The sequence below is a fragment of the Tauraco erythrolophus genome, chromosome 1 (assembly GCF_009769465.1).
Source record: "Tauraco erythrolophus isolate bTauEry1 chromosome 1, bTauEry1.pri, whole genome shotgun sequence".
NCBI lineage: Eukaryota > Metazoa > Chordata > Aves > Musophagiformes > Musophagidae > Tauraco > Tauraco erythrolophus.
In genome coordinates, this window is record NC_141465.1 from 33,192,529 (window position 1) to 33,220,036 (window position 27,508).

The 27,508-nt window shown below is 40.4% G+C and overlaps 1 protein-coding gene across 1 annotated transcript; it reads left to right on the forward strand.

Annotated features, from left to right (window-relative positions):
* Positions 1–511: 511 nt before the first annotated feature.
* Positions 512–18,796, forward strand: CHAF1B (chromatin assembly factor 1 subunit B). Its single transcript, XM_009979167.2, has 13 exons — positions 512–642; positions 5,243–5,375; positions 6,113–6,230; positions 6,668–6,771; positions 8,694–8,790; positions 10,477–10,561; positions 11,561–11,654; positions 12,285–12,354; positions 12,447–12,538; positions 14,032–14,194; positions 15,355–15,777; positions 17,275–17,366; positions 17,863–18,796. The coding sequence occupies exons 1-13, from the start codon at positions 517–519 to the stop codon at positions 17,982–17,984; spliced, it is 1,719 nt and encodes a 572-aa protein (XP_009977469.1). The 5' UTR covers positions 512–516; the 3' UTR covers positions 17,985–18,796.
* The last annotated feature ends 8,712 nt before the right edge of the window (positions 18,797–27,508 follow it).

Consider the following 27,508-nt stretch of genomic DNA (forward strand, 5'->3'; position numbering starts at 1 on the left):
GCTGCGGCCCGCGGCGGCTCTGCCTTCCTCCTGCCGGGGCCTTCGTGCCTTGGCGTCGTTTTGGCTTCTCTGTGCTTCGCTGACGGTAGAGGAGTAGTTGTTATCCCGGGTGGATGCGCGAGGTGGATGCTCACCCCCGTCGGGAGCCGGGCCGGGGCAGCCGAGGGAAGGCGGGCGCGCTCCAGGCGCTGCACGGGAGAAAGGGTGCCTGCCCCCGGGATTTACTGCTTGTTGTAACCCTGTCCTGCCCTGCTGTCACAGCGTTTAATTCGGCCGAGAGACGTGGATTTAGTACCCTTCTTGTGCCGTGCCCAGGCAGTAGGGCTGATGGGCCATAATAAATCATAGCGTTTAAAAGTGGTCTTCCTTAAACTCCCCTTCTGCCAGTTTCCGTGGTGAAATTGTTACGGGCTCTACCTGCCAAATCTAAGCTTGCCAAATCGGTGTTGGCTTTGATTGCCTTAGGCATAAGAAACTAGAATGTATCCAGTCTTTGTTCTGTTTTCTTTAGCAAACATGAAGGTCATCACTTGCGAAATAGCGTGGCATAACAAGGAGCCTGTTTACAGCTTAGACTTCCAACATGGAGCGGATGGGAAGATCAATCGACTGGCCTCAGCAGGTGTGGACACGGCCGTTCGTGTAAGTTCCAGACCTGTATGTTTTGGGTTTGTAGCATGTGCAGAGCATGAAACGGCTTGTTATCCAAGGTGGGAGATTATTGGTCTGTGCATGACATTGGTGGTGGATGGTTTAGGGAAAAAGTGTGAGTTTGTACAGCTCTATACAGAATGACCGTTCCCCTTGCATACTGTCCTTGACTGCTACAGAGTTATTTTTAGATAATTACCTGCATTGACTACTAGGTGATATTCCCGAGTAGTAACTGATCATTTAGGGCACAGTCTTGTGGGTTAGCGAGAAACAACGGGTTTTAATTTCTTTATGTTGATCAAAGTTGAATTTTATCTGCTATAAGTAGTCACTCAGCAGTATGAGATCTTTCTACAGCCCTTTTCACTCAGCTTCACATGCGACTCTCCTAAGTAGTTTTATGTTGGTGGTAGCAAACTTCGTTAAACAATCAGTTGGTCATCCTTTCGAGCATCACTTAAGGAAATGTTGAATCGCACAAGCCCCAAAAGCTTCGCAAAATCAAGCACTGTTTACTGTCTTCTAGATTCTTAATGCACATGAGGCCTATCCCCATCATTCAGTGATCTCTTGGTTTCTCTAGTTGGAAAGCTTTGGGAAACTGAGTGCACTGAGTGAACCGCATTCTTTTTATCTGCACGTTAGAAAACTCCTTAAATAGAGTTGGTGGACAAATGAGGCACAATTTCCTTTGCGGAGAAATACATTGACTCAATTTTTTTATTTATCTTTCTTTTAACACAGAATCATAGAATGATAGAATGGTTTGGGTTGGAAGGGACCTCAAAAATCATCTAGTTCCAACCCCCCTGCCATGAGCAGGGACACCCTCCACTGGACCAGTTTGCTCAAAGCCTCATCCAACCTGGCCTTGAACACTTCCAGGGATGGGGCATCCACAGCTTCTCTGGTCAACCTGTTTCAGTGCCTCACCACCCTCAAAGTGAAGAATTTCTTCCTTAGATCTAATCTAAACCTGCCCTCTTTCACTTTAAAGCCATTGCCCCTTGTCATATCACTACACACCCTTGTAAAAAGCCCCTCTCCAGCTTTCTTGTAGACCCCCTTCAGGTACTGGAAAGCTGCAATAAGATCACCCCGGAGCCTTCTCTTCTCCAGGCTGAACAGCCCCAACTCTCTCAGCCTGTCTTCATAGCAGAGATCTAGACCTCGGATCATCTTTGTGGCCCTCCTCTGGACTCGCTCCAGCAGCTCCGTGTCCTCCTTGTGTTGGGGACTTCAGAGCTGAACGCAGTATTCCAGGTGGGGTCTCATGAGAGCAGAGTAGAGGGGCAGAATCACTTCCCTCGACCTGCTGGCCACGCTCCTTTTGATGCAGTCCAGGATATGGTTGGCTTTCTGGGCTGCCAGCGCACATTGCCAGCTCATGTTGAGCTTCTCATCCACCAGCACTCCCAAGTCCTTTTCCTCAGGGCTGCTCTCAATCCATTCTCCACCCAGCCTGTACTTGTGTTTGGGATTGCCCTGACCCACATGCCGAACCTTGCACTTGGCCTTGTTGAACTTCATGAGGTTCTCACAGGCCCACCTCTCCAGCCTGTCAAACAGCTTCTCTGTGTGGAAGGTAGGCATAGCAATCAGAGTTTTTTGGGTCACCTTTAGAGCACTTGTAAAAACACTGACACTCTACTGCTAACCTCTTGATTTGAGACAGTTCCTCAGACTCATCCTGCAGTAAAGAAGGGTTCCAACCTGGGACCCTCCCTGTGCTCCTTAGTAATGAGGTAATGAGTAATGTGAAGAATTCATGTAGGTTTCTGGTATGTGTATATGTATCTGTGTATCTTTTTTTTCTGTCTTTGCATAATAATTTTATGTTTTAATTATCTTTTGGGCTTGCACATGTTCTGTCAGGCTTCCATCATGTGATACATTTGAAGAAGCAATAAAAAATATTGTCATAAGGTGTCATGACATGTGGAATAGGCGCAGACAAAGAATAAGGTTTTCTTTTGTTTTATGGCTGCATTTTCTTCTGAATAGTGAAATGCTTTGTTTTAGCAGAGAATTTGAGTTACAAAGATCAGATCTATAATTCCAGTTTGGAATGCCTGAATTGGATCCAGTTTTATTCCTTGGTATCCTCAATGCAATATTTTGTGAAATATGCCAATATTTGTTAATGTATTTATTAGCAAATTGTTATGAATAGTAACTGCTGTGATATGTACATGATTAGAATGCCTCTTTCTTTTGGAGACAATAAATGTCATTAAAACTTAGGGATTTACTCCAGTAACTGCAGCCAAAACTTTTCCCTTCGTCGTTGGCAAATTGACTTCTTACCTGACAGTGTATGCATTTCAGGGATTTGGGCTGTATGTATAGGTTACTGAATATGTATTTAATTTGTATTTATAAATATGTTTTAGGAACATAAATTTTTTTGGTGTTCTTTGGCATGAAGGGTACTGATGCTACATCTTCTTTTGGAGGACTATTGCATAAGGAGAGAAAGCTGGCCAAATTGCAGAGGTCTTTATTCAGGCTGCTTGCTTCGTTGTTCGGTATATTCCTACCAAAGTCTGGGTGTTGGCGGGTTTGTTTTTTTTTGTTGTTTTTTTTTTTTTTTTTCTGAGCTGAATCGCATCCAAGAGCAGATTATTTGAAATGCCTAACGGGATTTAGCTATCTGTGGCCTTAGTCCCATGACACAGGGACACAGCAATGTTGCTCTCATGTTTGAACCGGTTCATAAGTAGAGCACTAGGAGAGGCGGCATCATGCCCTGCAAAATCGAGAACAAGTAGGATCAGGAATTCCTTAAGCCAGCTTTGCTGGAAAAGTGTCCGTGTCATGCAACTGCATTAATGATCAGTGGACAACTGGAATTATTATAATTCTTGCTTATATCATCTGTTTGAAACTGCTAAATCCATTGACCTTCAGGGTATTCTACAAAACTTTTCAATTTGTTCGGACTTATAAAGACAGCTAATACTTTTTTTTTCTCCTGTAGTAATCAGGGTTTTTCTCAAACTGTTATTATTTGTGGTTGATAGATTTGTTAACAAGATATTGTAATTCCATACTATTGAATCATTGTATTTTTAGGCTTGTCGAATCCCCTTGAAGCTAGAGGTTGTCAATGAATGAGGAGAGAATGTCATGGGTTTGGTCGTTTGCTTTTTTTGATTTATTGGAAATACTCAGTAATCTATTTCATCAGAATGAAAAAAATACTGGAATATAATTACAACTTGTGCTGGGTTGACCTTGGCTGGCCACCAGGTGCCCACCAAGCTGCTCTGTCACTCCCCCTCATCAACAGGATGGGGAGAAAAAATGATAGAACTGCTCATGGGTCAAGATAAGGACAGGGAGATTACTTAACTAATTATTGTCACGGGCAAAAGAGACTCAACTTAGGGAAATTAATTTAATCTGTTGCCAGTTAATTACAGAGCAGGATATTGATAAATAAGAACAAAACTAAAACCACCTTCCCCCCCACCCCTCCCTTCTTCCCAAGTTCAACTTCACTACTGACTGTTTTCTCTCCCTCCTTCAGTGTCACAGTGGATCAGAAAATGGGGGTTGCAGTCATTTCATCACGTTATCTCTGCTGTTCCTTCCTCCTTACACTTTTCCCCTATTTCAGCACGGAGTCCCTCCTACGGGATACAGTCTTTCACAAACTTTTCCAACATAGGTCCTTCCCACAGGCTGCAGTTCTTCACAAACTGCTCCAGAGTGACTCCTTTCCATGTGGTACAGTCCTTCAGAGATGGACTGTTCCCAGCGTGAGTCCCCCATGAGATCACAGTTCCTGCCAGAAAACCTGCTCCTGCATGGGGTCCTCTTCACAGGCCATGGCTCCTTCCAGAAGCCTGTTCCAGTGTGGGCTCTCCACAAGCTGCAGCTTCCTTCAGGGCACATGCACCTGATCTGGCATGGGGTCCTCCACAATCTGCAGCTTCATTCAGGTCGCATCCACATACTCCAGCGTGGAGTCCTCCACGGTTTGCAGGTGGATATCTGCTCCATCGTGGACCTCCACAGGCTGCAGAGGGGCAACCTGTGTCACCATGATCTTCTCCATGGGCTGCAGGGGAATCTCTGTTCCAGTACCTTGAGCGCTTCTTTCCCTCCTTCTTCACTTACCTTGGTGTCTGCAGGGCTGTTTCTCTCGCATTTTTCTTAATCTTCTCTCACAGCTGCTGTGCAGTGTTTTTTACTCTTTCTGAAATACATTATCACAGAAGCACCACCCATGTCACTGATGGACTGATCTTTGGCCAGTGGCAGGACAGTCTTGGAGCTGGCTTGAACTGACTGTCCAACATGGGGACAACTTCTGATGTCTTCTCACAGAAGCCACCCCTGCAAGCTTCACTCTACTACAAAAACCTTGACACATAAACCCAGTACGCAGCTGTAGCTCACAGAGGGAAAGTTTATGATGCAACTGCAGCTTTAGCTCTAAAAGTTTCAGATAATCGTGGAATCATAGAATATCTGGATACATTCAGAATGACTGCCCAAGGAGTAAATTGTGGATTACTGAAGTGATGCATGTATGTTACATCTTGTTCCTGAAAACTGTCTATAATGCTTTTGAAACTAGATATGGAAAGTGGAAAAAGGCCCAGATGGAAAAGCAATTGTGGAATTCTTGTCGAACCTCGCCCGCCACACCAAAGCAGTAAATGTTGTGCGCTTCTCTCCAAGTGGTGAGATCCTGGCATCTGGAGGAGATGGTGAGTAACAATGTGTAGTGAAGCTAATATAAAGAAGCTATGTTTATGCATCTGATGAGTGAAGGGAAAAAAAAATTCCAACATAGGAACTTGAATACCCCTCTAACACTTCGAATTTTAGACTCACATATTCCCTCTGATTATAATTAGTAAACGCATGTCATGCAGTTCCTAAGTAACTTCTCACTGGCTGTGTGTCTGGGAGGCTCTGTTTTCTAATATAAAGTACTGACTATCTCCATTTCCCAGATGGGGAGGTTGGATGGATTACCCAGTGTCATACTGGGGAGCTGTGGCAGAATTTGTAAACTGAGGCTTGTCTCTCCAGGGCCATGAGGGCCAGTCACAGTAAGGACAGCATTAGATAGACGTGTGTTCTGTGAGACAGAGACAAGTGTTGTCTGTCTTAGTGGAAGATTTTTCAAAAGCCTGAGGTGCAGAACCATAGTCAGCTCTAATCAAAAGCAGATTGAAAGCCAAGCACTTAACTCCCATCTTACACCTGGAAATCTTCATCTTTTTTGTTATATAATTAAATAATAATTAAAAAGACATTGATTAAAATCAGTAGCTCACACTGGAAGCTAAAGCAGTCTAGCACCTACTCTTCCCCCCGGCAAAATAAGAACTGCTTTTCATGTGTGTTATGTGAGATAATTGTGATGTTGAACTAAATGTAATGCATTAAAAAAACAGTGAGCGGGAAAGAAAGAAGCTTTGTATTATTTCTTCTACAGATGCTGTTATTTTATTGTGGAAGCTGAATGATAGCAAAGAATCAGAACCATTAGTTTTTCAGGAGGAAGATGAAGCTCAGCTCAACAAGGAGAACTGGACAGTTGTTAAAACTTTAAGGTAGCTTAAATATTTTGTTTTCTGATTTTATGAAACTCATTAATACGCAGGAAAGTTTTTTTGAATAGCAACACTTCCTAATTACTTTGGGGTAGTGTTTTATTTTCCATTTGTACAAGTCCTAGAAATGTTCATTTGCAGATATCTAAGTACAAATTCATATATGACTTCAAATGCAGGGTTTTCACTGTCTGTGAAAAAAGACCCTGGTGAAAAGGCAGGCCTATTTTGACTTAGAAGTAACGTGCTTTTTTTTAAAATGTTCTACCACCTGCTGGATATGGACTTCTTTTGAAAGCTGTCATTGCTCTTCATGTTACTTCAGTGATACTTTATTTGCCTCTTTTTTTTTTTAACCTAAAAATGCAAAAAAAATATTTACAAGTAGCTGTTAATTTTTTAAATAAATAATTAGTTTCTTCTGTTCTGACTTCTAGAGGCCACTTAGAAGACGTGTATGATATTTGTTGGACCTCAGATGGAAATTACATGGCATCTGCTTCTGTAGATAATACAGCTATAATGTGGGATGTCAATAAAGGTAAATGCTACATTTATCACTTGTGGCTCCAGTCCTGATGGGAGTGTCTCCTGATATTTACCAAAAGAGTTGAAAGCATCTTTTTTTGTGAGAGAACAGTCCACTTAGTTCCTAGACTTCTGTGATCATGAGGTACATAGCCCAGCGTATAAAGATACCTTCAAGCCAGGAAAATTTACACTTAAGTAATCTCTTCACCTTGTAGTATTCAGGAAGTACACTTCATCCATTTTTTTTTCCTCCCAAACTCCTACACAAGCATCTTGTATATTACTTGCTCCACCCCATGCCCCAAGAAACAGTTAAAACTTGGCTGGTGTCAGGTAACTAACTACCTGGGTCAAAACCAGAAAGTGAGTATAGGATGCAGGCTCTGTTTCACAAGATGCAGCACTTTTTTTAGGCTGTTCATTCTCATCCCACTTGTATTCTCCAAGAAAGACCCATCTATAGATGTTCGGGTAGTACTCAGCTAGGTTAGGTTGCTTTACACAATGGCTTGATTTTTATTTTTTTTTATTAGCAGTATAATCATTACTTTCACTTTTAATTTAATGTAGAAATACTTAACTTTAGTGAAAGTTAACCTTTTATCTCACATTTTTAATATTTAGTGTCTAATTAAGTAAAATAAAGTAGAAGCCAGGTGAAGTTTTCAGTGCATGCATGCATGAAAATACAAATGTTCTGCTGCTGACATTTTTCGTGTTCTTGGTTTGGATGCTTAATGTCTCTCCCATACGAACTGTCACATTTACTCCTTTCCAAAAAGTCTTCACCAGAAATACATGAACGTTCAGTTAAGAGTGTGGGTGCTCAGAGCATAAGTATGTGTACGTGTTTTGTGACCAAAAGTCTCTTGCATCTTGGACTGCTGGTAACAACTTTAAAGGGACTTACCTATTAGGGACTTACCTATTAGAGTTATTACTAAAAAAAGCTGTATGACCTCTTAAGCTGATACGTTACTTACATGTGAAGTCTTCCATTCTCACTTTCTTTTAGCATGCAATTAATGCCATGGAGGGCCTTTTTTCTCTAGACAGAGACACAACTAGTAAGTTAGAAGCCATTACTGGAAAACACAGGCTTTGTGATTGAATTTATAGGTACACTGAAGGAAAGAGTTCCAAGGGTAGCTTCCAGTAATAACTGGATATAAGCTTAGTCAGGGGAGATTCAGGTTGGATGTTAGAAAAGTATTTCTTCTCTGAAAGGGTGTCAGCCACTGGAATAGGCTGCCCAGGGAGGTGGTTGAGTCCCCATCCCTGGATGTGTTTAAGAATAGGGTGGATGATCTACTTAGGGATATGGTTTAATGGGGATTAGGGACAGTTGGACTCGATGATCTCTAAGGTCTTTTCCAACCTAGAAATCTATGAAATCTATGAGATTGTCTGTAACTTTACCTCATTGCGAAGCTTTGTATCTGAGATGTTCAACTGTGGAACAGCAGTGGGGTCAGAGAGCTGATGCCTTTGAGAGATCTTCATGAGAGAGTAAGTTGTGGAAGAAGATGAGTTAGCACTGCTGTAGAATTTTTTTCTGAAAGCTCCCCATGTGTAAGCATCAGCCAGCATGTGTGTAGTATACTTTTTTCGCTGCCTGCTCAGCAGAGTAGGTGAGTTCATACAGCCCTAGATAGGAGAGCCTGGCTATCTAGCCCCAGCTGAAAGTTGTAACTCTGGAATTTCTGGCTTGGTATTCAGACAAATTCGGTTAGCTGTTGAACAGTTAGACTTGCCTGAAAAAAAATTTCTAAAGCATAAAGGTTTTGAAATATGCTCATCTTGCATGTTTAATGCCTAAGCCAAGCTGCTTATTTTACGATTTTGAAACATTTTGTCTTGTTTTATTTCTGAAATGAAGAAATGTTTTAAAGCGTATTTGAATTTAGAATCTGGAACTGTTTGTAATTTCAGGACAGAAGGTTTCAATACTAAACGAACACAAGAGTTATGTCCAAGGAATAACCTGGGATCCTCTAGGCCAGTACCTTGCAACTCTGAGTTGTGATAGGTGAGCTGTTGGTCTAAGTGTTTTGTCTTAGTGTTCTTTCTTACTTGACGACGAATTAAAAGCAAGTGTATGGGATAAATGTGACTTTTCTTTTACTTTTATTCAGATTTTTCTGTAAGAGGGTTGATGTGAAATTAAAATGATACTTTAGCCAATCTTTTGCTTGTGGTAAATGATTCCTGAAGTCTGAGTGTCCTCTATAAGCAGCAAATAAGCTTACGTAAACTTACCTAGAAATTTTTATTCAGGAAATAAGTTTTCGTGGTATTGGTCATTAGAGACACCAAATATATCTTAAGAGAGTGCTGCATTCTCTGGTTGTTAATGAACTAATAAATTAATCCTTGTCGTTTTACAGAAAGATATAAACAGGTAAAATCAGTTAAAATATTTTTCCACTGATATCTTTCTTCTGCCCTCTTGCTCCCTCCATTGCCAACAGTTTTGTAAGTGATGTCATTGGGAAGGCAAAACACGCACTTCATAAACTTGGCCCTTGTCAGAACTTTGAGTTGAGCTTAAACTGTTCAGGGCATGTGTGCTGCTCTGAAGGGGTTCGCAGCTGGCTAATAAATGTATGTCGTCTGGCACCTGCAGCAAAGAAAATTGCTGTAATAGTGGAAAAGTAGTTTTGATTTAAGATTTGCAATAGGATAAAAAAACTGCTAAGTTAATGGCAGCTAGGTCGTTATGAGCCTCTGTCTTCTGATAATCAGTTATGTGAGATTTGTGTGCCTTTATTAAATGAACAGCAGTGAAACACAAGTAATAGAATGATGCACAAGTTTTTCTTGAAGTCACAAGCAAGGGCGTGAACTAATCTGAAAAGGGGAAATCTCCTACCCTCTCAGATTTCAGACACTGTTCTGCAAGGTTAGTGAAGAGCTTCAGCTCAGCGAGGGTCTAACAGGAGCTGGGCCAGTTGCACTGGGCTCTCGCCAGCCCAAGGTGGTGAGACCTCTCTTCCTTTTGGCAGACAGCTTAGCTGTGTGACATCGAGAGCCAGTAGTTACACAGCTATCTCAAACTGTCTGCCACAGCTTTGCCTTCTATGTCGTCTTCCTGTCTCTGTCCAGAGCTGTTTGTGGAGCTGTTTCAGCACATCAAATCAGCAGAAAGCTGTCTGGTTTTGCGTTGATTTTTCTGCCAGCCTAACAAGCCAACATAACTCGGTGAAGGTCAGAGCTGGCATAAAGGAGGGGGTGGTGGGATGAGCAGTTGGTTTTGCTTCTGCTACCTGTTGTTTTAGTGAAATGAAGTCAGTGGAGTTCCAACGTACAAGTACAGAAACGTACTCCAGTTTTCTTTTATTCCAAAGGAAACTGAAGCATAGAGGTGTAGCTAATTCTTTAAGGTGAGTTCCTGCTCCACAGGAACATAATGACTACTCCAGCACAGGTGGAGATGGCATAGCCTTTTACCGTCCACTAATTCCCTCGTTCCTCCACGAATGCATATGCTGGTACTTCACAAACCTGATTGAGTCAAATAATTGTCAGTAATTCATTGGTTATTTGGCCATCAAAACATGTCCGCCCAGCAGTGTCTCATGAACAGAGTTACAATTAATGTGTGATTGTCGTTTATATTTAGCAGTCCTGACTGAGAAGTGAGGCGCTGTAACGGTGTGTGAAACTTGGGGTGAAAGGAAGCTGTTGGTAGCTAACTGTGCTCTCCACCGTGTAGGATCCTGCGGGTATACAACACGCAAACCAGGCGTGTAGCATTCAATGTTACCAAGATGCCATCTGGATCAGGAGCTGAAGGAGAGGTACATTTTTCTGCTACTAATGGTTCTGGAGAATGCGCTGGGTGCTATTTTATGAGTTGTTCTATTCTATGAAACCAAAGGTGCAAATATTTTCCATTCAGGTAATCCGTATATCAGGTATTTTTGTCTCTGACTCGCCTTTGCACTTTGTAAATAGGCACCACTTCAGTTTTCCTCAAACATTACAGAAATTACTAAGAAAGAACATTTGCAAGTTCAGCTGATTAAAGTAGTAACACGATGTCTTTGGTTGTAAATGTTTAAAAATAGTGTGGAAAAAGTAGTATGCATAGTGAATTCTTAATAGGAAAAACTTAAAACATGTCTGTAAGTTTATTAATGGGTATGACATAGCAGTAATATTTTAAAGTCAGCAGCCTGAACTTTTCAAAGAGGTGGCCTGATTTTTAGGAAAAATATGAATCAGTAAAAACTTAGGAAATTTTCTCTGACCCTAAGAGGGAAAACAAAGAGCTTTTTTTCCCCCAAACAGTTCTAAGAGATAGTAAAGTAACACCTCCAAGCTGGCTATAACCTTTTTAATGCCTTCTATTCCTTTTCTTTTTTTATGAAAACATTTGTAACAGTTTTATAGAGACTAAAGAACAGGCCTGAGAGAGAGGGCGTTTTGCCGTTATGGAAGTTCTCTTTAAACCTCTAATACTAGAGTTAAAATTAAATGCCTAAGGAACAGGCTTTTACATTGACTGTTAAATAATGTTGTCCTCCAGGTTATTACTATTTTTTTGATTACTGGTCTAATGTGACTGCTCTTGGACTGTTTTGATTAGTAGCTGAAGAGGGATCAAGGACTATTTTTCTTAGCTGTGAAGAATTTATAGCACAGCAGAAAGTGAGTTTGAAGGAGCATGGTTTTTAAAATATCTTTTATTTTAAAAGTTCCATCAGGTTGGATTGTACAACTGGATGGTTTTTCTCACTTGAGTTCTAGCTGACACTTTCACGACGCTTCACACAATCATATTTTCAATGTGACAGGCTAGGAGCTATCGGATGTTTCATGATGACAGCATGAAGTCATTTTTCCGCAGGCTCAGTTTTACTCCTGATGGCTCCTATTTACTTACTCCAGGTATGTGAGAACATGTACTATCACTTGCGTTGTATCTGTTATGCTCTAGTTTGAGTGTGCATCAAGATTGCTTTCGAACTGCTAGGGGATGAGTATTTATCTTAATTATGCAATTCCTTGTTCTTTCCATTAACAAAAATAGAGACTTCACAATACTCTTCTGTTAGCAGTTTGGAACATCAGCTTTCTCCTGTGATAAAAATTAGATTTATGCCATTTTTCTGAACTGAAACATGTAAATTGCAACAATACAGCTCTGTTAAAATAGAAATTAAGAATAATGAGTGGTTTCTTTTGACTGGTCTCTCTTTGTTTGTATCCCTTCTTAAGAACGTTGTGCAGTTATAGTAAAAATAACATTGCAAGGAGGGGATCAGTTTGCCCATATAAGCACTGCTTTTATAGATGTCTGGCAACATCAAAAAGAAGCTTTCAGAGGGAAGTATATAAGGGAAACAAAAACAGCACTAAATAAATATTTGGGATGCCTTTTTAAGTTGTGTTCAGCTTGCACAGCTCTTGCCCAACTGACAAGCCTAATTCCTGAGAAATAGAATGTTTATGGACATAACGTGTGTACTCAGTACCTTTTTGAGTTGATGAGTAATGTTTTAACCTTTATTTTTGCAGCTGGCTGTGTTGAATCAGGAGAAAATGTAACAAACACCACGTATGTTTTCTCCAGAAACAATCTTAAAAGGTAGAGTTTAATAAGATCAAAATATCTTTTTATTAAAAAAAAAAAAAAAAAAAAAAAATGCTGTTTTCTGAAATACTGATTCTTTATAAAAGGCCCATGGGTCACCTGCCATGCCCTGGAAAGGCAACTCTTGCTGTTCGCTGCTGCCCAGTCTACTTTGAGTTGAGACGAGCATTTAATAAAGGTATTGTAAATCCTTCAGGGAGTATGATTTTACAGCAAATATGTGAAAAGGTGAATGTGGCTGTTTACTATTTTATGCCCTGGCCTTTTAACATTCCGTTAAGATAGTGTTGTACCACATCTGAGAAGCTGTTTCCTGATTCTGAGACCCTGAATTCACCTTAAGTCCCTTGTGAGCAGCTTTGATACAGTGGATAAACGTTCTTACTTGGCCTCTTAAGCTACAGAAACACTATTTAATATTTTTCTTTAACTTTTAACCATTTTGTGTGAGTAAAAGTAAATAACTTGGCTTAGCACTAAAGGAGCGACCCAGTGAAATATTTTCTGTTAGTCTCAGCTACCCACATCACAGAAGCACCAGAGAGTTGGTGTAGTTAGCAACAACCATTGATGTTTATTCAAGGAAGCCAGACCTGAAGCAGTGCTGGTATTACTGGCCAGAACAGGAGTTCTGATTTGGGGAAAGGTTTGTGTGAAGTTGCATGAGGACTTACCTGGAGATTGAAATCCAGCCTGATTGTGAGCCCAGTGGGTTCAGGAGTGTTATATTTTAACAAGACCGGTCTTACTCTGGTGAAAAGGCAGACCTTTACTCTTTTCTTTAGAGGGTCACTTTGTAGTATTTCTTACAGGATTTAGAGATTACCTGTTGTTGTGTTATGTATTTTCATCATAATCTTTAAATCCATTGTAATGGTGTGTTGCAAAGTAAGGAGATGAGTGTCTGCTGTTGGTCTCTGTAGCTCCTCTAAATGGAATGTTTAGCTTCTGCAACATGTGCCCAGAAATTGAAAATCTATGGTAGTCTAGAAATCTATAGATGTGAGTACCTTACGTTATGTTAATGTTAAATGGCCTGTCTGTTTTTAGTCCATAGCTTCCATAATCATAGAACTGCATGAGATCACTATATACTAGGAATTTCTGAGGGCAGCCATCTGTCACTCAGGTTCCAGTGGAAGTTGAAATAATTTGGCCGTACAAAGAGGTCACGTTGCATTGAAAAGACTAGCTCCGAGCTGAACCCACGATAACACAAATAGAGCTAAATCCATTGTTTTGATTGAGTCATACAGAATTTAACTCTATATATAAATATACAGAAATTTATTGTGACCTTGATTTACACTATATCCTAAGGTGCGTTTGTTTGGACTTTTATACTAAAGTGCATATAAATATGCTGAAAATTTTCAGTAGGAAAAAATATGACAAACTTTACAAAACAAAATAATAGTGACCCAGATAGACAAAGCTTCTGCCAATTTCTCTGTCTTAAGTGAAGACAATAGAAGGCAAACTTCAGGCAACAGAAATGTTAGTGCTGGACATCAAACTTTACATTTTATAGAAGTGCTGTCTTCTCAGCCAGTATCTTGATACTGATTAATAATTAAATCTTTATTGAGATTTATGACTAAGCTAGGCAGTTACTACCTTGCAATAAATACAAGAGAGAATTCTCAGTGTGTTCATTTCTTTGTGTTCTAGATGAAATCAGTCAGAAATCAGCTCCTGCTCTATTTAATCTGCCCTATCGATTGGTGTTTGCTGTTGCTTCAGAAGATTCTGTGCTTTTTTATGATACTGAACAGTCCTTCCCCTTTGGTTATGTTTCTAACATACATTATCACACCCTGAGTGACATTTCGTGGTAGGTAATTGTTATATTGTTAAGATTTGTTGGGATGGAAATGTCCTTTTTACATATTGAGGTTCTGCATGTCTTGTGTCTTGCTTTGGTTTTGTTTCGTTTATGACACACGTGGTCACTGTCATCGCAGTGTCTGAACAGGAAGCCACTTCATTTTTTTCCTGTAGACTGGAGAATTATGGTACTTTTATCAGTTGGGAAACAAAGTGGAAGCACCCTGAGGACAACCAGATGGACGTTTTTATGAAAGCTAATAAATGGGTACTGGGTGCCCATGAAAAGTACTCATTGTTCTAACAGTGTAACTAGTAATAATGAAGTTTTAGAGGTTTTGGAAGTCATCTCTCTGAGTTCAGGTGTCTGTATCCTGGCCAAATTCTACTTCATCTGCACAGTTTTGCTTAGTGGTTCTTCATGTATGGGACTAAGTGATTTATCTGACTTGATGTGGGGAGTCAGAAGTAGAGCTGCAGCTTGAACTCACATCTTGACATCAGGATACACCACCCCTCTGCTGGGCAAGGCTTTTTCTCTCATACCTTTCTAGCTAGTAGACCTAAGCTGAGGACCACATGAAGACCTCTTTTTCAGAAGTTATAATTGATGCTCAGACACTGTAAAAACCATCGTGTGCCAGGAGGAGGGGAGTGGAAGAGAGTAGAAAATCAAGTGGTTTTAATCAGTGATAGACATTACTTGGTGAAATGAGCACAAAGGACCCATTCAGGTGAGCATCTCGGTGATTCTGAGCGTTGCCTCTGTTAGCACAAGGAGCACAGCCAAAGAGCTTGAACTGCTCTGCTGGTCTGAATGAGGAGAGTTCAGCAATATTTCAGAAACTGTCGCTGAAGATTTGTGTACCTGCAATTGAACCATACTTTGTGCCAGCTCACATGCAGGTACTGACAGCAGCATATTGCAGGTGATCACAGATGACACCAGAGAGATTAAATCAGATGCGAAGGCCAGAATTGAAGATCTTTTGTTCATTTGAATTGTATGTCTTTCACTTGACTGCAGTTTTATTTAAATGTATAAGTGTACTTGGGGAAGGGAGGAGGAAACGACAGGTACAGCTTGTATTATAGGTGGAGGGGGGAGGGTTGAAGAAAAGTTCTGACCTTTTCCTCTTAATGAAAAAAAACAAAAATCACAAATAGGTCCAGCGATGGAGCCTTTCTTGCTATTTCTTCCACGGATGGATACTGTTCATTTGTTACCTTTGAGAAGGATGAACTGGGAATACCACTGAAGGAGAAGCCACAGATAAGTGTCAGGACTTCTGGTGCAACAGAGAAAAAAGTGAAAAAGAGCCAGTCGCATAAAGTTGTTTCCCCAGGCTCTAGGCTGACAGAGGGGACTCCTCCCAGCAGGGTCACGGATCCCAGCACTCCCACCCTGCAACCTAGAACACCCACAGCTGCCGGTAAGGACTTGCCTTCCACACCTGTTGGCATAAAACATGTTCCAGTATCATCCTCAGACGAGAGGAAAATCAGCCAGCCAGCCAGCCAGAGCACTAAAGTAAACCAGCCCAGGAGGATTACTCTCAACACTTTACAAGCATGGAGCAAGACGCCAAGGTGAGATTTATATTGCCGTTTCCAGTCATAAATATGAAGGCCAAGACAAGCTGTGTTTGTGCTACATTTAAAGGATTGGGGTTTAGACATAAATTCCCAGCCCTGTGTCTTGGTGGTAGCTGTCTTGACATGAAACTTTTTGTTCCAGTTGTACTGCAGCTGAAAGGTCAAAATGTCTCCTGAATCCTGAACATACAGCTTTTATATTTCCGTCTGAAATGTGAGGCAGTAGCAAAGTTAACCTGACCGTTACACCTTGTCCATGTTACAGCAACAAGTGTCTGTCTTCAGGTCCCGTTTTCTGTACAAAAATGATACCTGAAGCCTTCAGCTGACGAGAACTATTTAAAGACCCTTCTGACAAGAAATATTTTAAGAAGAGTGCAAGTCTAGACAGACTCTCAGTGTGCACAGTCATGGGTGTGAGACTTAATGCATTGATTGAGGTTATTTCCTAAGGTGAAGAGCTAGGGTTTTTAGACATTGCCTGTAATTCATGTATTGGTTGTCAAATGGCCTGCAATATAATGTCCTGGGCTGGTGTGCAACAGTAAGGAGACCGGCGTGCAATTAGAGATCTAGAACTTGTGGGAAAACAAGGCTATCTTGTAATTAAAGCAGGCTATTATAACTTCTCATAGGAATGGTTTAATTAGTAGGTGGCTAGAGAGGAAGTGGTGAACGAGAAAGCAGGATAGTGGATTTCGTCAACAACCACAAAGAAAAATCTTGGAGATGATGACTTTCTACACACCGGTGTTCATCTGTACTAGAACTAACAAGTCAAAGGGTTGTAGGTAGTTGAAAGTTACTTCTGCCTGGAGGGTGGAGTGACTGATGAAGCTAATTAATCTTTTTATTTTTGAGAGAGAGAGAGAGAAAATATATTTAATCATATCAACTGATTATGCCAGGGGGGTCATCTTGTAGGAGCATGCATGGTGCTACTTGTAAGACTTTTTTAATGGTTCAGTCCTCTGCTGCTTTTGTGCTTAATTTTTAAGTGCCATCCAGAAGAGATTTAGCAGAAGAAAATAGATTTACAGTGATTGTTAGAGGACCTCAGTGGGCAAAAGAATTCTCTAGAGTTTTATGAATTTAAAGCATCAACATGGACAGGGCTAGAAAACAGTAAGCTCTTCCAATGGAACTGAAAGCCTTATCAGGTGCCAAGGAACAGGTTAAAGTCCTTGCCTTTTCAGCCAGTCGTAATTTTAAAACGTTTGACCAAGACACTGTGCTCTGAAGGTGAATATCAAGCATTGTGAAACATACAACATATTTAAAGGTACTTTCTAGCAGAAAAGGTCCCTGGTGGTATTTGAAGTACTTCTAAAAAATGCTGTATTCCACATATAACAAGAAGAAAAAGTGCATAGTAAAATATATCTAAACTACATTTAAATTTGACTAATTCTACCTGAAGTAAATCTTTAAATCAAATATTTGTGGAAATGATGACTTTAAAGCAATTAAACTGTTTCTGCTCTTTTAAAGGAGAGTAAACTTGATTCCACCAAAGTCAGACACACCAACCTCTGCATATCCAGATACAGTTCCTATACCTCCTTCCTCAGAAGAGGAACATGGTAAGCTTTTGTAGCTATTAATATCCAGCAAAGTCTTTTGACAATCAGTTCTTTCCACTGTAGACTTCTGTAACAAGCTATAAGCTTGCAACACAAGCACAATCCTAAACCTAGTTGTGGATTCTAAAGCTTCTTGATTGACTTGGTGCGTTTGAAAGGTGCTTTTGCCAATATATAATGTGTTCTCACTGCAGTTGCTCTTGGGCTTCTGCTTGTGTGATAATATGTCACTACGGTTTTTATGGTAATGGGCATATTAGCTGACACTGGAACCAAGAAGAGTAAATTCACTTGGTTCTAATGTCCTCCAGGTCATACAGGTGGGTTTTAAAGACCCTTGTACTTTCAGCACATCATTGTTTCAGATGCTGAACTCTTTCAAACCAGGGTTATTTTTTCTGTTGAGTGCTGAATTGTTTGTGAATTCAGCAAACTAATTTACTTTCTTAATCTGGATTTACTTATTTTAAATGCCTTTCCTGTCTGCCTGTTTCAGAGAGGCCATTACCATCTGATGACAGTCTTCAAAATCCCCCAGCATCGAAACGTCCTAGAACTGAGGAAGTGTCTCCTCCTACATCTGCCGAAGACCAAATCAGCTGCAATTCAAACAAATAAAGGCGAAGCTTTTAGTAGGCTCTCTCAGTCTGAAGGCGATGCAGCTGCATCTGAGAGTGTGTTTCTTTTTGCAAATGTTAAATCCTCAATTCCTGATTAAAGTACCGTATGCATATTTGACGTAGTGCTGTGAAGAAAGAAGCTGACAGTAGATCAGGAATGTAGCTTTGCAGAAGAGGAAATAGTTGGGAAGTGACTTCTAAATGCTTTTCTACTTCTTGAAGACAGTACTCTTCAAGAAATGCCACAGCTTAAGGAAATCAGGGAAATCTGGATATTGAAAGGCCGTACAGTGACCTCCTAAGAGTCTCCGTCAAACTCCCGAAGTTGATGTTTATAAAGTATTATGTCTTCCAATAACCTGTCTGGCAAAAGAATAGAATTTCTAAGGACTTAAGTGCATTCATAATTATTTGATGTGGTTTAAGACCAGAAAAAAACCCAAACATTTCATTTGTGCATCTTGGCTCATATGTTTAGCAATGTGCATAACAATTCATACTGTCCTGTATATGTGGAATGGAAAGTGATGCTCACATGCTCTGAATGCAGTAGCATACAATATGACTAATATGATTGAAACATAAATCAGAACTTGTAACTGCAGGAAACAAGAAAGCAAAAGGAAAAAACCCTCTGAAGACCTGTTATAAGCATTAAACAGCAGAAGAAAGTTCTTAATTGTTTAGTTCCTGTATTTAAAAAAAAATGAAGACATGAGATTTTCCTGAGGCAGCAGGATTTGAGTGTATACATTAGAAGTTTCCTCCCTTTTTCCAAATCTTAACTTCCTTAACCAATAAAATACAATATAAATCCAGTGTATATTAAATTTCTAAAAGTTCTTTTTTTTTTGAGCATTTAATACTTGCACTAAGCATTTAGCATTTAGTAGTTGAACTAAGACCTGCAAATTGAAAACAAGGAGACCAAAATATTTGAAAATAACTACACTTGGTTTGCTATGGTGTGCAGACATAGCCACCAGAAGTAGAATGCTCAGCCGCAGTATTCTGAGCTTGTCCACTTCATTTCGTTTAACATCATGGATTTGATTTTAAAAAGTAAGAGAATACTTAAAATGCGAATAGCCGTTCTAGCTGGTGATAGCGTGTAGAAGTTCTAAACAGAATTTTCTCGTATGATTTAGCCTACTCCTATCGTTTGAAGTTCCACAATACACACGAGGGGAAAGCTGCAATTCATATTAAAGCTCTTTGACCTTCATTCTTCCCTGGATTTGTTTGGTTTTAGGGTGTGTAATTTACTTAGTGTTTATTTTCTGTCAGTTTCTAAGAAAGTGGACTAATACTTTAGAAAAGCAGAAATACAAATGTTTCAGAAATGATTCATAAAGATCTCATAGGGAGGAAATATTAACAAATACCTATGTCAGTATTTCAGGCAAATGAAGTACCTTGCCTATGATTAAGTTTCAACAGAAATTAATAAGCAAAGAGTTGCAGGAAACTAACTCTGTCTTTGCTTTCAGCTACTGAGATGAACATGGAGCTTCATTAGACTTACCCAAATCTGGATTTTCTTCTAGTGAGGACTGTAAAGACTTAATTATCATGCAAAGCCACATCTAAAACTGTTTTTTCCCAAAAACTTTATAGAGCTATCTAAATTAAAGTTTATAGAGATATCTGAATTGATAGCTAAAGCAGGTATTTGTAACTAACATGCATTGCTGGATTTGCTATTTTATGATAGATATTTTTATTTTTTTTATTTTTTTACACAGTGCATTTCAATGTAAACTGCTCTTTTTGTTGAAAATTAGTAGGTTAGGTATATTTAGTGTTATTGACATACCTGGTCTCCGTAGTCTTCAGATGCAGTTAATTACCAGAGTATTCATCTTTATTTCATACCATAACCATTCAGGTGACATCCACATTTTTTATTTTATGGTTACTCAGCTTATTTTCTCTCTGCCTTTACAGTCTAATCGAGGCTGTAAACTTAATGTGGCTTTCACTGCTGCTATTTGGAGACTGTTTTCATCGTGGTCGCTGTCAGAATGCTCTACCTGATATTTTGTCTCCCCTAATAGGAATGTTTTCCCTTTAGTTCTAGTTGTCCCTTGCCACTGTGATTTCCTACTTATCTTCTCTGTTTATTCTTACTTACACGCTACTTCATCAAATTTGTACGGCGCTAGGTTTCTAACCTTTTTCTATAAATGGATGCCATCATCTGTATAATAAATTACTACCTTTAACACTGTGACAGTCAACTGTAGTTTCCTGATTTTTCTGATCCCTGTTTCACTCTCCCACATAACATTCATACTTAAGACATTGAAAACTATTCTCACACTGCTTATAGCAAGTGGGTTCATTTTTGGTTCTCAGTCATGCACTAGACTGCTCTAAGACTGAATGTGCCCAGTGCTGTTTCAATTCTTTGTTGGCTGCTTCATAGGTGATGTATTGCATAGACATAATTCTTTCAAGGGTACTCTTTAGTCCAGCTTTGACTTAAATGTTATTTTTAATCGGCCAGCTGAATTGTTTGTACTTCAAATGGACCCTGAGTTCATATTCCAGCTGTGAACATGGTGCAGGTGTCTTCTTAAGTCACATTTTGCTCAGTGCCTTCTATAAGGATCTTACCCACTGTAAGGACTGTTATCCTGCTTGTACTGTCTTGATGAGATAGCATTATGGAAAAATGCTGTATCTACATCTTTCAACCTTGCGACAGTATGAAGAGGGAGCTGAACTCATAGAAGTATCTTCTGAAAGGGAGAGCAAATTACTGTTAAACTCAGGGAACCATGGAACTCTTCATTCAAGGTGTCCAAGCACTGCACTTACCAACACATTTGATACCAGTGTACATCTATGTCCGTCAGGCCAATCCGCTAAAAAGATAGGACCCAGGCTCTAGACTGACAGAGGGGACTGCTTCATCGGGGGGTTGGACCAGGTAACCTCCAGAGGTCCTGTCCAACCTCACCTGTTCTGTGAATGCTGCCATTTGAAGTCTGTCGTAGTTTGACTGAGCAAGTACTTTAACACTGAAGATGGAGAACTTAGTTACCAGTGATGGGAGTTTGCTGAGATATGTGGTCTTCATGTGCTGTTTCTTCTCATCTTCCTCAGAATCACATGGATTTTGTGTAGGTGCATGAAGCACAATGAAAGGTGGGGAGTGAACACATCCACTATGGCTACTGCACAGATAAAGTCTTCTGCATTGTCTGATAGTGTAAATATCTGTGTGGACTGTATATCTCAGAGAGTTCAAGTTACAGGCAAGCAACGCTTTCCCTTTTCAGATGGGTTTTCTTGCGTGTCTTACATGTACTTACTTATGTCTTGATACTAGATCTTTTAAAAGATCATATTTATGTCCCAATTCTGCATACTTTCTTATATATGTGTCTGTATGTATGTGTAATCCTTTTTCCATGTCAGAAAAACGGTTCGTTTGTTACCTTAAACCATGTCCCGTTTTTTCGTAAGTTCAGTGGAGGGTTGGAAATGCCCAGGCTGCAGAAGCACGAAGTGTGAGACTTCTGTGTAAACACAAAGTGGAGAGCGACCACTGGATGTCACTCTTCCGACAGGATTCCTTCTCCCGGGGCTCGGGAAAAAAAAAACTACCAGGCGCAGGAAGGGGAAAGGAAACACGGTTTTCTTCTTAAAAACAAGTCTTGTGTGAATCTGTATAGCAAACGTACGTTGTCACTGAATACATTGTTTCTGTTGTTTCTACAAGCTTCCTTCTAAGCAGACAGGGTTTGCTTTCTTACGAATTGCATTTTATAATTGACTAAGGAAAGTAAGCCCATACTGTGATAGCCTTTCTCTGTTGGAGATGTCAAATTATAAATCTGAAATACTGCATGCAGCCTCAAACTTTCCAAGAACGTCTTATGCACCATTTCTGTTGAAAAAGCTCTTTGAAGAGGTAATGAGAGGGATCTGGAAGGCATGTGGACCATCTGCTCTGTATACACTCTAGCCAGCTTTTGATTGTCTTGCCATGAGTTCCCAAGTTGTGATACACAGATTGCTACAGGTACATGAAGTATTTTGCCATCCAGGAGCTGCTGCTGCCACCACCAGTGTTAGCACCTACCGCTCTGAGTGGGAGCTGGCAAAAAAAAAGGGAGAAACGTTTGCATGCCTAACACATAAGTCAAAAATGAGTTAATTATGTGTGTCGTTATAAAAATACCATCTTTCTGTCTTAACCTGTTTTAAAAGGTTGCACTGCTATGTTATTTGTCTTCCAGCCCATTAAAAAGAAGTGAAAAAGACGAGGGCAGAGGCACAAAAAGCTGATGGAGGAGGAGAGAATGGCCATGGAGGGTGACAGGTGTAAGGGCAATATACAAGCAATCCTCACATGTGAAGTGTGTTCCATGTGCAAAAGCAAAAAGATATCCAACAACTTACTTCTGTGTCACTTTTTATTCCTGTCTGGAAAGGCACTTTTTGCTGTTTCCGCCATATGTCAGGCTCGTGCTGCCCAGTCAATGATAGATCTTTTCCACTGTTGAGTTATTGCTGGTTAATATCATGAGGATTTCTTGCTCCTGAACAAAAACACGTGCAGACATGCCACCTTGAAAAACAAATACTTCTGTGAGCCACTGAACTAGTCAGACCTTATTTCATATAGATAAATAGCTAGTTGCACTGGTGGCTTCACATAGATTTTGAAACTTTTTTCATGGGGAGGATTTGCAACGGCCTTGCTCCTGGAAAGGCTTTCTAGTGTGTAATAATGGTTAATTTTTAGACAGCTGAACATCATGCTGCCTGTACTATTGATGTTAGTTTTAATTTTTCTTCTATCCAGCTACTTATATTCATAGATCTTGTAATTATTTGACCACTACCTTTTTGTCAAAACTTGGTTGTATTTCCCTACAGATTCAAACGGAATCTCTGTATTTTGTACACACATACTGTATGTTTACATAAACTTCATTTCTTATAAAGAAAACAGGCTTAACAAGGTAACTGTATTGTATGTGTGGTTTCTGCTACAGCAGTTGCAGGGTCATGAAGAAGAGGCAGACTGGAGTTACCTGATAATGCATGTCGTCATGTGTTACCTGATAGCAGGATTTGCTGTATAAAACCTACCTGCTTTTCACACTTTTTTTTTGTGCTACCATAAACCATTTTTCCGTTGCAGCTTAAAGGCTGTAGATCATTGCTACGTGGCAATAGCAAATTTCATTGTGGAATTTGTGTAGACAAACCAGTGTTACAAGCATATATGACACTGGAAAGAGGTCATTCTCATAACATACAAGAGCTAGATTTTCAGAAGCACTAAGAGCTCATGGAGAGCTTGGACTAGATGATCTTTAAAGGTCTCTCCCGCCCCAAACCATTCTATGATTCTGTGATAAGTAGAGGCTGAGGACTGATGTGTGAGCAGTACTGTTCTGTCATTGTATAAAAGCTCCTACAAACAGAAGATACAACTCTTTAATGTGAACAATTATGTAGAAACCATGGTTGTTTTACTAATCCACTTCTAATTCACCTCACAGATTGATGAATATCTTTCACAAACAGAATCTCCCTTCCCTGACCATATAATGATTTTTACTAACATATAAGTATGTCTGGGCAAATATAGGAGATGTGCAACTTCAAACACCTTCTCCTAACTTCAAGGTCCTATTTGAACAACGTGGAAATGTCCATGGAGTGTTGAGGCTACCAGCTGGACTTTCATCCCTTTGCATTTCTCTAGAATAAGGACAAAGCTCTTAGAGCAACAGGCAGAAAGATATTTTGCAGCAGCCCAAAATCTTGAAATCTCTTAAGTGCTCCCCATGTACTCTTGAGTCCAAAAAGGAAATCATGGTCAGCCAGATGCGAGACAGTGCTCCTACCCAGTAGTACCACCAGATTTTTCCTGAGCCTCATGTGAGATGGGAAGGGCCTTAGTTGTTGAAGAGGAGAAGGACATAGGTAGAAATGGAGATGGCTGGGAGAGGAAAAGTCACAGATGTGGATTAAGTTTTTTCATCTGGGATGTAGAAAGTATTTGAGGGTTGGTATCTGAAGGAGAAGAAACACATTTGTGAAAAAGTGAATGGGAAGCCAAGAGTGCAGAAAACCTGATTAGTGGTAGGTGGCAAGGAAGGGGTTTGGTATCATTGAGAGTTCCTGTGCAGGACTCAGCCCAGTGACGATCCTTCTCACCTAAGAGCGTCTAGTTTTCCAGGTTGAGTTACAGTTGTATTATTGCTTCCCTTCTCACCCCTCCAGGAATAGGAAGACTCTCTTCTTGCCACAAAACTCTTAGTCTTGCGATCTCCTGCCAGCTGGTGACAGTATTCAGGGAATGCTGCCAAACTAAGAGAAACTCACCTCTACTCTGGAGTTATATCTACTTAAAGATATTTCTTATTGTCTTTATAGCTTTTTATTCATTTTTCTCAAAAGTGATTATTTTTTGTTCCTTTCCACCTGGCGAACAAGAAAATTTGAGAACTCTCCAAGCAATTGACCTTTGATTAGCCAGTGTCCTGGGTTGAGGTGACACATACCCCCGGGTTGCAGGAGCATGAAAGACTTGTTGAACACATTCAGCAGAACCTCTGGCTGTGGGAGCAACCGGCCAGAGGTCCTGGCAGTCTTAATGGAGAGACTGACGTGAATTCCGGTACTGGGGAAAGTCTAAGAGGTAAAGAGCATTCAAGGTGCAAGATAGTACTACATTCACCAGGTATTTTTGCCCACTCTCTGCCTTGTTCCAGACACAGCTGCCCAGGAGATCTCTCAGCCCTTCCTTGGCAGCACTTACGCTGCCAATAAACTCTGAAGCAAAATCCCCACATTTGGTACCAATTATCATTCCCCTTGACTAGCCCAGAGCCCCACACAGCAGCTCTGTTCTTCCTCACATGCAGGGTTTTGGGGCACTGCCATTTTCTCCATGCTGCTTCTTCAGGGAGCTGGCAGAGCTGCTTGTGGCAGAGAGATGGCTTGCGGGAGCTGAGGTTGCCCTGACCCAACTGCTCGGGCCTTTACCCAACGGCCTTTTCTCTGCCACTGCTCCTTCTGCTCTCCTTCCTCCCTCTTCCATGGATGAGAAGGTATTCCGTGCGGTCTAACGATCTTCCTGCAGCCGCTTTGCCCCCCGCCAGCGCCCGCCGCTGCCTGCCCGGCTGCTGGAGCGTGCCAGTGCCCAGGCTGCAGGTGCTCAAACACCAGCAGAAAAGCTGGAATGTGCGAACTGGGAGCAGTTAAAGTTTTTCCCCTGCCAGTTCCTTTTCACATCTGCCAAACCAGGGTACACTGCTGTGTTTCTCTTGAGCCTGATGGCCGCTTTCGGCCAAGTGATGTTGCTGAGAACTCGGCTGCTTATTCTCCCAACTGAAAATCCCAGAAAGCCACATCCCCGAGGCCTCCTGGCCTGCAACCTGAGAGGGTTTGCTTCTTAGAGCATGAATAATTAAAAAGGTTCACAGATTTCTGTCTGTCTGGAAATCGTTCATAAATCGGGGCTCGTCCAGGGACTGTGAAAACCTGATCCTGGTGCTCTTGAAAGGAGAAGAACCTGGTTTTTGCCTTTTAACAGGGGAGCTGTTGGTTTCTTTTCTGTATGGGCTGGTTGGTGTTAGTCTTACCTCCCCAAAGTCTTCGCCTTTGGGGTTTCTTTGTGCTCTCCAATTATTTGAAACTGTCTGTCCGCAGTGACGTTAGGTTCATTCTATGCTTCAAGTACACGTACGAGTGCATACCCGCTCTTGTCTACTATATGGATGTCCTTCTTTACCATTTTTCATGTAAAATGTTTTTCTTGCTATGATTTACATTAACCAGGAAAGCTTAATTTTGAAGGGCCTTATTTCTCTGACATTCTTCTGTAGATTCTTCCCTCGCATGATGTGGTTCTTAGCACAACAATGATGATGATAAACAATGCCAGGTTTTGTCTCAGTGTAAGCTCTTCCTGTATATTTAGCCAGCAAAAGTAAATAAATAAGCTGGGCAGGCATTTTTGTTTTGATTTCAGCAAAGCTGAAATAAGGAATTCTTACATGTTGTTTGCAAAGGGAAATGGAAATAGGCCAGATTGGAATGGGAATGGTTATGGCTATCTGTGTGATCTTAGCCTGTTTAACAGAAGTAGTTTTAAATGGTAGTTTCAGCTAAATCACTGAGTGCTGCCTCCTGCGTACTATGGACTGCTTGTGAATGTTTTTGTTTTCCCTTTTCCTGGCACCAGTTGGGTTGCACCAGCTGGATATACTTACAAATAAATAGAGGGGCAGGAAAGAAGGTATGGATTTACCCTGCAAGCAGAAGAGAGAAAATATGTTGGCTGTGTGCTCCAGTCTTTTAAGCTTGAGCTTTGACCCCATGAAAATGCTGCATCTCTGCCATATGATTGATTATTATGAGAAGGGAATGTCTGGAGCCAGCAACAAGCTAAATCAGTGTTTCTTGCTTGCATGTGCAGTAATAACGCAAACCAGCCTTCTGCTGTAATATTTTGTCTAGATACAAGTGTGTGTAATTTAGAGCAGACAGTACAGTAACAAAGATGAGTTATTGGTCACTGTAATATATCTCTTAGAATAGTGAATCCTCCGTAGTGGAAAACTATGTGTTTGTGTTTGTATGTGTGTGTGTGTATAAACAATCACACTACGTACCTAGATAGTGTTCTTCAACCAAGAAAATTGGAGCACCTTGCAAATGCCTGGTGTGTATTAGTTGCTAGAGCAGGTTCTGGTAGTAAATACACTGTTGTTTCTATTTCACTCACTGGATTCCCAGAAATAAAGAAGCAATTTTCAAAATGGCATTGGAAGTTTGCAACAATTTAGGAGTATTGTCCAGTGTATTCATGCTTTATATTTCTACAAAATTTGCAAATCTAAGTCATGTTGTTTATATTAATTCCTGACAGGAGCTGAGATATCTTAGTATGTGACAGGATTTGACCTCCTTTTGGTAGCCGTAATATAAAGAATTTTGTTTTTCTAACTAGCTAACAGAGCAAAATCCAACTCTTCCAATGTAGGCTGTGGAAGTTCCTTTCCTTGTACGTTTTTTAACCAGTGCAGAAGAGCTTGCTGTGATACTACAGATAATGGAGTGAGAAAGAGGACTGAGAGAGAGAAAATGCAATCACATTACTGAAAATAATAAATGGTCATAGCAGTCGTCAGATAAAGTAATTCAGGGGTTTGAACATTAAAACTTTACTTACAAGCCATTTTAAATATGAAGGGCATCTAAAGTGACCACTCGTCCTTTTTTCTTCCTCTTCGCTTTCTGCAATAAGAGGTGATTTTCTCTTATATAGCTTCTGGTTGGATAACTCAAGATTAATTTTGGAGTGAATTCTTAAATACGAGCTATAAATCCTTGAGGGTAAGGGTCACAATGGAAGGGATAATATAATCTTATCTATTGTACACATGTTCTTGGTACATAAATCATTGCTGTAACAAAGAAATAGTTATCTTCTATAAGAGTAACAAACAACTTCAAATATTGCCTCTTAGTTCTAACAGCAGAATT